The sequence below is a fragment of the Zootoca vivipara genome, chromosome 17 (assembly GCF_963506605.1).
Source record: "Zootoca vivipara chromosome 17, rZooViv1.1, whole genome shotgun sequence".
Classification (NCBI taxonomy): Eukaryota; Metazoa; Chordata; class Lepidosauria; order Squamata; family Lacertidae; genus Zootoca; species Zootoca vivipara.
Window position 1 is genome coordinate 34,088,523 of NC_083292.1, and position 11,504 is coordinate 34,100,026.

At 47.7% G+C, this 11,504-nt stretch overlaps 1 protein-coding gene across 10 annotated transcripts in view; it reads left to right on the forward strand.

Moving 5' to 3' along the window:
• Positions 1 to 7,169, forward strand: part of ADAR (adenosine deaminase RNA specific) — a 40,259-nt gene extending 33,090 nt beyond the window's left edge. For 5 of the 10 annotated variants that reach the window (XM_035098171.2, XM_060269913.1, XM_035098163.2 and 2 more), the window contains exons 12-15: positions 182 to 364; positions 2,331 to 2,443; positions 4,339 to 4,466; positions 5,136 to 7,167. In XM_035098171.2, coding sequence (XP_034954062.1) covers positions 182 to 364; positions 2,331 to 2,443; positions 4,339 to 4,466; positions 5,136 to 5,376 — 665 coding nt within the window. In that variant the 3' untranslated portion in view covers positions 5,377 to 7,167. Of the gene's footprint in view, positions 1 to 181; positions 365 to 2,330; positions 2,444 to 4,338; positions 4,467 to 5,135 lie in introns of all 10 variants that reach the window. The other 5 variants (XM_035098167.2, XM_035098166.2, XM_060269915.1 and 2 more) reach the window with 2 other exon arrangements.
• Positions 7,170 to 11,504: the final 4,335 nt, after the last annotated feature.

Consider the following 11,504-nt stretch of genomic DNA (forward strand, 5'->3'; position numbering starts at 1 on the left):
TGGAAGAGGCCCCTGGCCCCCATGCCCTCTCTGAGGACCCAGCAGCATCTGTCTGGCAGCGGCAGCTGGAGAAGGCCATCCTTGGGCTCCAGTGAGGGGTGTGTGTGTGTGTGTGTGTGTGTGTTGCCTTTGGGCCATTCCAGCAAAGGCAGCTCCCGACCGGCTCCCTCTCTTCCTGCAGGGGAAGGCACTATCCCGGTGGAATCCAGCGACATCGTGCCAACGTGGGACGGGATCCAGCACGGCGAGCGTCTCCGCACCATGTCCTGCAGCGACAAGATCCTGCGCTGGAATGTGCTGGGCCTGCAGGGGGCGCTGCTCTCCCACTTCCTGCAGCCTGTTTATCTCCGCTCGGTCACGCTTGGTAATGGATCTCTCCATCCTCCCTGTTGCTGGGTGTGGGGATCTTGTATCTCTCTTTTTTTCCTGCCTTCTCAGCTGTAACCCCCCCAAAGCACCTATTACTTTACCCCACTCCATTCCAAGATGTCTTGAAAGGCCACTTCCTTCGCTGCAGAGATGCAGACCCTCTTGGGTGTTAAGATCAGCAGGGGAAGGGCGGTGTTGGTCTGGGAGAGGGGGGAGCCTTCTTTGTGGCAGCCCCATGCACTAGAATTCCCTCCTGGCAGAGGCGGCCTGATGCCTTGGCTGTGTAGCTGTCCCTGTACACCGAAGGCACACCTCCCCCCCCCAAAAAAAACAGCTTTGACACCACAGTTCTGGGCACCACAGTTCAAGAAGGATACTGATAAGCTGGAACGTGTCCAGAAGAGGGCAACCAAAATGGTCAAAGGCCTGGAAACGATGCCTTATGAGGAACGGCTTAGGGAGCTGGGTATGTTTAGCCTGGAGAAGAGAAGGTTAAGGGGTGATATGATAACCATGTTCAAATATATAAAAGGATGTCATATAAAGGAGGGAGAAAGGTTGTTTTCTGCTGCTCCAGAGAAGCGGACATGGAGCAACGGATTCAAACTACAAGAAAGAAAATTCCACCTAAACATTAGGAAGAACTTCCTGACAGTAAGAGCTGTTCGGCAGTGGAATTTGCTGCCAAGGAGTGTGGTGGAGTCTCCTTCTTTGGAGGTCTTTAAGCAGAGGCTTGACAGCCATCCGTCAGGAATGCTTTGATGGTGTTTCCTGCTTGGCAGGGGGTTGGACTGGATGGCCCTTGTGGTCTCTTCCAACTCTATGATTCTATGATTCTACCAGAGAAACATTTCCTATTGTTGATGGGGTAGACTGTCGCCAATGCATTGCTCAAAAACCTTGCCCTGGCTGCCAGGATGCTACCAAGCTGAGTTCAAGGTTCCTACATTAATTTTCAGCATCCTTAATGACTTGGGTACAGAATAGCTTAGGAGTGCTTGATTCCTTCTATCCCTGCCTGGCCACTTAGGTTTTTGGAGAAGTCGCTGCACATTCAGTATGGTGGGCCCAGTTCTGCTGGACTTCCTCCCGGCTGAGATCAGAGATGCCCCTTCTCTGTTGAACTTTTCGGCATCTGCTGGAAAAAAAAAAAATCCCAGCAGCCATTCTCACACCATTTCTGATTTTACAGTTGGTTAACTGGTTTTATCTTGATTGTATTTGTTGGGCTTGGCATACACTGCCTAGAGATAATCAAAATTAAGTGACGTATAAATAGGGGGTTTTTTTGGGGGGGTACACACACACACACACACAAATATATGGTTTAACCAGTTTTAATGCAGCACATTTAAACTGTTGCAACCTGCCCTGGCATGGCAAAGCACAAGTAAAATATCTGATTAGCAGTAGTTGTAAAAAAAAATGGGCACAATCGGTGAGAAGACTCGAGAGCACAGAGACACAATTCTGCCACAAATGACTCTTCTTAGCGCAGGGGTCGGGGAGCCTGTGGGGCTCTCCAAAGGCTGTTGTACTAAAACTCCCATCACCTGGACCATGAGCCTTGCTGGCTGGGGGCTGATGGGAACTGGAACCCAAGAACATCCACATAGCCCAGTTTTCCCATCCCTGCTTTATAGGAAGCAAAAGAGGCTGTTGGGATTTTGCTGCACGTTCATTTGGGTGTCCCCCCCCCTCCTTCTTTTGGGACCTTGGAAGCCCCCGTCTCATGACAAGGACATACATAGCAGGCCCTTGCTATAAATGTCTTAAAGGCTGCAAAGTACTCAAGGCTTGTGTTAAACCTCTGCCCTTCCTGCCAAGATACAGCTGCCGCTAACCCTTCCAAAAATGGTCATGCCCTCCCGCACCCCAGGTTGATGAAGCAGCTGATACGTGCTCCTTTTTTTAAAAAAAAATGCCTGCACCACCAACCTCATTTTGTGTTCCCTTTCCAGGCTACTTGTACAGTCAAGGTCACTTGACACGTGCCATCTGCTGCCGCATGTCGAGAGACGGCAACACATTCCAGTCCGGACTCCCCGAGCCGTATTTTGTCAATCACCCGGAGGTAACCGCTGTTTGATTCCCGTTGCGGTTTTAATTCCTTGTCTTCCTTCTCCTCCTCCTCCTTCACCATCAATTATTTGTATGCCACCTTTCCATAGTTCAGTCGTGCTCAAAGGTGTCTGGACCTTTTCTCTATGCGGCTGCGATATTTGTCACATAGGATCTAGCTGAGATTCCTGCATTGCCGGGGGTTGGACTAGGCAGCCCTCGGGGAATGGCTCTCCAACGCTACAATTCTATAATTCTAGTTTTGGAGGAGGGAAAGCAAGTGGGGGGGCATTATAGAGGTATACAAAACTAAGCCTGCTGTGGAGACAATTGGATTGATGGGAGGGGATAGTCTTTCTCCCATCAATCCAATGTTGGAAGATTCAGGACAGGCAAAATAACATACTTCTGCACAATGTGCTGCTGAGTTTGCTGTTGCAATATGTGGCAGAATCTTCTTTGGTGATCACTCGTAGCTGAGTAAGATTGTCTCCCATAAACACGGTTTTAACGATGAGTCCGTAAGTGACTGTAGAGGCCAGTTCTGGATCCACACGTCCTTCCACAGTGGGGACATTGGTTTCCAGGCGGGAGTTGATCACGGTGTGGATTTGCCAAGCGTGCCTTCCTCTTAGCACGTTTCTCCCTTGCGTCCTGAGTTCGAGTGTCTTTAAAGCCCATGACACCTTTGGTTAAAGGCTGTTCTCCAAATGGAGCGCTCACAGGCAAGTGTTTTCCAATTGTTGGTGTTTATACTACATTTTTAAAATTTGCCTTGAGACAGTCTTTAAACCTCTTTTGTTGACCACCAGCATTACGCTTTCCATTTTTTAAGTTTGGAATAGAGTAGTTGCTTTGGAAGATGATTGCTTTGGAATAGCCACCAGATTGAATGACTTTAAAAGAGAATTAATACATGTGTGAAGGATAAGGCTGTCAGTGACTGCTTTGGAGGCAGAATGCCTCGTGATTCCCATAAACTGGTATTATCAAGGGCAACACAGCACGTTGCAATGGTAACAACCAGCGTCTCCTGCCCTGCAAATTTAGAGCTTTGTTTTCCAAATGTAACTATGCCCGAAAACAAGACCTTAGGTTTGGCTAAAAACTAGGGATGGGAGATATATTGAAGTATCATCCAAAAGCGGTTTGGAGTCCATATTGTGGTATTTTTGACCTGGCAATATATCATGAATTTTGATGTGCATGTGCTGTGCCAAAATCACAATGTGGGAAAAACTGTGAAGCCAGCCAGTGCCTCTACCTAGGTCCACCCTTATTTCAGACATCGTGATACAGTCATACCTCTGTTTAAGTACGCTTCGGTTTGAGTACTTTCAGTTTAAGTACTCCGCGGACCCGCCTGGAACGGAATAATCCACTTTCAATGGGAAAGTTCGCTTCAGGTTAAGTACAGACTTCCAGAACCAATTGTGTATTTAAACCGAGGTACCACTGTATATCACTCTTATCACGATGTTTAGCTGGTGATATATCACAGTGTTGAAACCCGGTCCTGGTGACAACAATTGGATACACTGTTCGTTATATAGGGACCCCTGACCATTAGGTCCAGTCGTGGACGACTCTGGGGTTGTGGCGCTCATTTCGTTTTACTGGCCAAGGGAGCCGATGTACAGCTTCCGGGTCCTGTGGCCAGCATGACTAAGTCACTTCTGGCAAACCAGAGCAGCACACGGAAACGGCGTTTACCTTCCCGCTATAGTGGTACCTATTTATCTACTTGCACTTTGACGTGCTTTTGAACTGCTAGGTGGGCAGGAGCTGGGACCGAGCAACGGGAGCTCACTGCATCGCAGGGATTCGAACCACCAAACACACACACACACACACACACACACACACACTATTCAGCTTTGCACTCTTTCTCTCCCTCTGCCAACACAGGTTGGCAGAGTCAGCGTCTACGACTCTGCAAGGCAGACGGGGAAGACAAAGGAATCCAGCGTCAACTGGTGCCTCCCCGATGACTCTGAAGTCGAAGTCCTGGATGGCACGAAAGGCAAAGTAGATGGGTAAGAATGGGGCACAGCTATTGGAGGGGAGGCATAGAGGGGTAACCATAACATCAGGCATGGTTGTGTGGCTGCTTCCAGTAGGTGTGGGATGCAGATTTTTGGCTGCCTTTCTTTTCATGCATCTTCCATCCACATGCTCGGGGGCCAGCAACAAAACTGACACTGGATGAGATATAGGAAAAGTAATTGAGGAGGAGTGCCCGAATATATAAGCCGCACCCAAATATAAGCCGCACCTTTAAAAAAAAATTTTTGGGTGGGGAGAGAGAGAGAGAGAGAAGACAATACCTGAATATAAGCCACTCCCTTAAAATTCCGCAAGCACTCACACCCGTTCTGTCTGTTTCAGCAGCGATACTGTAAAAGCCAGTTTTTGTAAGGTCGCCAATTTAAACCACACTTTTCACTTTTGGAATTCGGGGGGGGGGGTGTGGCTTATATTCGGGCCAATACGGTAATAAAAACAAAGGCAGCCCAATCATTCCCACTTCCACAACACTTTTAAAATTGTATGTCAGTCAGCCAAAGTCCTGGCTAAAGAGTCACCTTTCGCCTGGTGTCTACAGGTGTGCAGTGAAGGTGCCAGCCGAAACCTCCCTGGGCATCTCTCTTCCTTCCGGCCTCCCAGAATCCTTTTCCTTTACCTACCTTCCTTCCTCCCCCCAGACCAAAACTGGACGTGTCCCGGGTCTCCAAGAGGAACCTGTTTGCACTCTTCCAATCGCTCTGTGCCAAGATGGATCGCAAGGCCCTGCAGAAACTGACCATGTACTCGGAGGCCAAGGAAGCGGCCGTCACGTACCAGAGTGCCAAGCGGCAATTCTTCTGGGCCCTGCAGGAGATGGGCTACGGGAGCTGGATCTGCAAACCCCAAGAGGAGAAGACCTTTGGCCCGTCCGAAGTCTAGCAAGCTGTGCATTTTTATCATTTTATTTTATTTTATTTTACTCCTTTTTTTGGCTGCGGGGGGAGGGGTGAAAGGAAAGGGGTATTTTTTTTATTAACATAGGTTGTGTGTATTCTTTTTTAAAAAATGGAAGCAGGAATGTTAACTTAGGGTTATGGATTTGCCGCGAGGCCTTCCTTCCGATCTATATTGGCAGCATTGGGGAAGGAGGGGGGGAGTCTTCCTCCCCTTTAATTCCCTCCCTCGCCACTCTATCAACGAACATTGGAAAGACATGATCCAAGTGCGCACACCTGAGAGAGAAAGAAAGAAATCCACCAGCATCAGCGCTCGTCTGTGACAACACCCTCTCCCCACCTCTGTCCCCTTCCGGTTAGTCAAAAGGCCGCCTTCCTTGTCCCCGCTCTGCTTTTTTTTTTTAATCAATTCTTTGAACCCCTCCTTTTATTTCCTTTTTTAAAAGCTGTGAATTGAGGAACTGGTAATTATGCACACACACTGTCTTTTCCCCAAGAGTTCTGTCACTTCATGGATTTGCATAAAGGTGAACTCTGGGAACATCACAGAGATTTCCCCGCTCACTTGAATTTAATTTTCATACACACACATATATATATATATATATATCGCCCAACTCCTCCTCTTACCTTTGTTTAATTCAGAATTCTTTGGGGCCACTACAACATTTACCCACCACACTGCCAGTTTATGGTATAATTTCGGGTTTGTTTTTTTTAATTGGTGGGGGGTGTATGTGTATATTTGTGATCATTTCCCCTTTCCACGAATCTTGGAATGCTGATGAATTCGCCTTGTTCCCAGCGAGACGGCCCAGCCTTTCTGAGGTCATTCTAAGCTACAACCGCACAGCTCCCCCACATTGTCCCAAACTCCTTTGCTCCCTGTTCTGTGTTGACACCTGCTGTCGTGAGAGCCAGCCAGACTCATCTTAATTTTTAATATTAAAAGGCAAGGAAGCAGCATAGCTGCAGTCTGTGTCGCGGCCCAGCCTAGAAACATATCACCGGGTTTCTATGGATGTTTAAATATTGGGTCATCACTTGATTCCTTCTAACACCTCAGAATTCCCATGCTCCCCCTTTCTTTTAAGCTACTATTCGTCAGTTTTTAAATATACATATACTGTATAGAAAAACTCCAGTTCCAAGCTTTTGGCTGCTATGGAGTTGGCAGTGGTTTGTCTTCCAATTATTTGTGGAATCCTCCCCCCTGGTGTTCCAAGCAGCCTATTTTCATTTTTCATTTTCTAAAGGTGCATTTGAAATGCAAAGGATCCCAGACCAGAGAGGCTTTTGGGATTTTTTTTTGCCCCCACCAGCTTTTCTCCTCCCCATCAGTTATGTCTGGGCAATTGCTGTAGTGGCATTAACTGGGGAGCTCTCTTTATGCAAACTCTTTTCTGTTGAAAGGCGGCAGCAGTCTCCTTCAACCCTCATCTCTCCACTTTATTATCCCTCGTGACGCACAGTTCATTTCCTTCCTTAGTCGTGAAGGCGCTGGCGAGCAAATAATAATTATAATAATAATAATAAAAAGATGTAAATTTATTCAAGGCAAATCTGATCCTTTTCCCACCACTATTGTAATTCAGTTTATTTCCTCCCCTCCCCCCTTTTTTTGGCAAGTCTGCTTTTAATTGCCCCTCTAGATACCATCGTTTGACAACTGAAGTCATCACATTCCGCCTGAAAATAATAATAATAAAAAAGGTTTTCTGTATTGGTTTCGCTGGTGTGATTCTTTTTCTTTTCCCAGGGGGAGGGGGCAAAGCAAGCATCTTTTGGGGTTTTTTGTTCCTCTTTTGGGAGGGGGGGGGAGCAGCATCTCCCATGAGATTCTCTAAGGCGGGAGTGGGGATCTGTGTGCTTCAATTTCATGCATTTGGGAAGGAGGGTGGGGGAGAAGCTGAAGTGGCCGTGGGGAGGAGAGCGGTGGGGAGCCAAGACCTCTGCAAGCAATCGCTTTGTTACTCTTGCAGGAGCAATCTTTTCCCTACCAGCCACCTTGGGTGGGGGGCGGCTAGAAGGGCAGAAAGGTGGCAGAGAGTGAGAGAAGCGGTTCCCTCCTCACTTCCAGCTCTGGCCCCTCTTGTTGCCAGCCCATGTCCTTCCACCTTGCCACTCGTGAAGACTGGTGCCCAGAGAAAACGATAGGGCGGAAGGCAGGGAGCCCAAAGGTAGATGGCGCCAGAGAGCCAATGGCAGGCAGAGCCAACAGTTCCTAGCTCTCTTTTCCACCCTCCCCACGGCTGATGTCTACAGGGCAAGGCTGAGACTAAGGAAGAGGGAGCTAATGGGCAGTGCTGCCCCCTGGACTGGTGGTAAGAAATAAGGCAGGCAGATTTCCATCTGCCCTAATGCACCAGCCTCTACTGAGCGCAGCCCTGGGCAGAATAAAGTCGTTCAGGATAGCTGATTCCTCTTTCCTCCTATGTGCATTAATGGGTAAGGTATGGAGGTGGATGGGTTTTTTTCAACCTATTACCATATTTCTCTCCCTCCACGTAACACTTAACCTCTTTTTTTTAAATACCGTGATATTTTCATTCCTCATCATCTGCCTGGGATAGGCTTGTGTGTGTGTCTGTCTTGGGCACATAATCGAGGATCTTTCTGCCATGCTGTTGGTGAAAGAAACGATGGCTTGGTAAGGTTTCCGAGCCCTGGGTCACAATCGGAAGCGCCAATTCCTGGTTAAACTTTGAGTGCGCCACTTGTGTTTACCCAGCAGGGTCAAAAACGAGGCCCAGGGGTTGGAGGAGCTGATAAAAAGCATTTATTTGTTTGCATTGTGCTTTCAAAGTGCAGTAAGGAAAATCCAATTCTGGTAAATAAGATAGGAGGTGAATATGCTTGTTTTGAGATGAATGGGGAACGGGAAGGTTTGTAAGAATAAGCAAGGAGCAGTTGCATTGAATGGATTCTATTCGCTCTTAAAATCTGGACTTGACCTTTAGAATAATGCCTCCAAATTAGATGGGCTGCAGTTTTTTTGGTTTTTGTTTTTAAATGCAGGTTCTTATAGAAATGTTGACAGTGGTTGCGGCTGGGTCACCCTGCCAGGTTGAGTGTGTGAGCCGGTGGAACCGAAGTGGAAAGCCGTCTTGCCGGCCTGCCATCTGCTGCAGTTCAGAGGGAGCCGGGAGATTGTTCTTCTGCAGCGAGCTTCTTTCTGCCTTGTGTTGAGGATGAAAGCGGGGGCAGCGGGACACCATCCAGGCAGCTTGGCAGAGCCGGCCACATGTTAAGTGTTTGGAGATGATGTATGCAGATCCAGCTGGAAGGAAGCGAGCAGTGCAGCAGCTCGGAGACTCAGAAAGAACAGGAGGGACTTTAACATATTTTGGTTTGCAGGACAGCAGTGGGGGAAAAGTTGCTGAATGGATCACACTGGGAAACCCAGAGAGATGGGTGGCATATAAATATTTTATGCTTTTAGACACCATACATTCAAAGCACTATGGTGCCACTCTAAACTGCCATGGCTCTCCCCTGTTATGAGAATTATAAGGTCTAAGATATTAAAATAAATGACAACACCCCAAAGAACTCTGGGAGCTGTAGTTTGCTGAGGGTGCTAAGACCTTCGTCTCTCACAGAGCTTCAATTCTTGCAGTTTCCTGGGAAGAAGGATTATTAAACCACTCTGGGAATTGCAGTTCTGGAGGGGAGGAAGCGCCTCGTAACACAGCGCATAGTTAAACAAGCCGGTTCGCTCCCGCAAGTGCTTCACAGAACTAAAATTTCCAGAGTGAAGAGTCTGTGGTTGTTAAACCACTCTGAGAATTGCAGCTCTCGGACAGGACTAGAAGGGCCCCCCAACAGCTCTTAGCATCCTTAACGAACTACAGTTCCCATAATTCTTTGGGAGGAGGGGGCCCATGACTGTTTAAAGTGGTATCGTGGCGCTTTAACTGTACAGTGCAAAAGTGGCCAAGCTCAAATTAATCGCCCATCTTAGTCCAGGAGGGTCTACCATGACTAGCGGAGGGATATTTAGGGGGCCGTGACTGGTTCGGTCACACTGGGCACAGAGATTCGAGGGTGCCACAACTTATTTAGAATGGAGCGCCAGAGGCCGGCGGGGGGCACTGAATTTTGGTGTTGCACAGGGCTCTGCTAAAATGGGAGACCCCCAAGGTCTGCCACTGTGACAAGCAATGGCTTTCTAGTAGAAAAGGGTTATTCCCATAAGCCTGCAAACCCCTCTTTCATAGACCTTGCTTGTCCCAGTTAAGCCTCTGAGGTCCAAATGGGTGGGGCCACAGTCTTAAGTTTTGGGGGCTAACCATTCTCCCTCTTGGGAGGAAACATAGGGAGTAGCCTTTATAGCAGGTACGTGATCTGGTATACTGTATGTCTATTACTGTGACTAGCAGCTTCTGTCCTGGGTCTCAGGCAGAGAAGGATAAGTTTTTTAAAAAATTGACAATGTGAGTGATTGATCCTGGGACCTTCTCCACGCAAGGCTCTACCACTGAACCATGGCCCTTCTTCTCCTGCAGTATCAGCCAATAATCCTGGGTTCAAGGTGCATGCTTAGCAGCCAATAAATCTCGACTGTTTCTTTGTGCCAGGAGGGGAGAATTCGGAATTGAGGCGGCTGGGACCCTGAACGTCGCCGGGGATGCCACGCTGCAACATTTTGTCGCAGCCCTCCTTTTGGAGCTATGCTGTCATTAAATCGCAATGCCTGACGGCCTTGGGATGTCAGATTCCCCAAGCAGTCAATGCAGGAATTGGGGGGGGGGCATAGTCACATAAATAACTTGTGCTTGAGTTTTGCTTTTCCCTCCTCGCCCCAAACCATTCCTTTTGCCTCATATGCTGTGTCTTTTTAGACTGTGAGCCTGAGGACCATCTTAGAAACTGATTTTTATTTTTATTTTTTGTGCCATTTTGGCTGCAGGGTGAGGTACAAATCCTGCAGGTAAATAAATATAAATGTGGCCCTGTTCTTGTGCTACTGCAGCTCCCCTCGTCCCTAACTGTTGGCCATCCCTGTTCGGTTGGTGGGAAACGGAATACAACAACATCCAAAAAGCCACAGATTTTTCTGCTGTGACTTAACAGAACCTCTTTCTCTCCCCCATATTTTCCAGTATTTTGTCAGTATGCTGAGGACTAGGGACTTGGTGCAGGTTGTTTGCTTATTTAAAAGCTGAATGTGGATCTGGATTGGATTGGATTTGGATTTGTTCTGTTTTTATATTCTGCTGGAAGTCGCCCAGAGTGGCGGGGAAAGCCCAGCAAGATGGGCAGGATAATAATAATAATAATAATAATAATAATAATAATAATAATAATAATAATACCTCGCCCATTTGGCTGGGTTTCCTCAGCTACTCTGGGCGGCTCCCAAGAGAATATTAAAAATACAATAAAACATCAAACATTAAAAACTTCCCTAAACAGGGCAGCCTTCAGATGTCTTCTAAAAGTCAGATAGTTGTTAATTTCCTTGACATCTGATGGGAGGGCGGGCACCAGTACCGAGAAGGCCCTCTGCCTGGTTCCCTGTAATCTTGCAGTGAGGGAACCGCCAGAAGGCCCTCTGTCCGGGCAGAACGATGGGGGTGGAGACGCTCCTTGAGGTATTCTGGGCTGAGGCCGTTTAGGGCTTTCAAGGTCAACCCCAACACTTTGAATTGTGCCCGGAAACATACTGGGAGCCAATGTAGGTCTCTCAGGAACAGTGTTATGTGGTCTCGGCGGCCGCTCCCAGCCACCAGCCTAGCTGCCCTATTCTGGATTAGTTGTAGTTTCCGGGTCACCTTCAAAGGTAGCCCTTATTACTGCTATCTATAGATTAATCAGGATGTTGGTTTGGCCTTCACAGTTTAGAAGACACCTGAAGGCAGCCCTCTTTAGGGAAGTTTTTAATGTTTGACATTTTAATGTATTTTCAATCTTTTGTTGGAAGCCGCCCAGAGTGGCTGGGGAAACCCAGCCAGATGGGCGGGGTACAAATAATAAATTATTGTATTATTATTATTATTTACCTGCAGGATAGGGGACCTCCCCCGCCCGCAACCTTGAAATGCGCTAAGAAAACAACCACTCGCACACAGCTGAACCGAAAGAAGGAATCTCTCCCATCTATGTGAC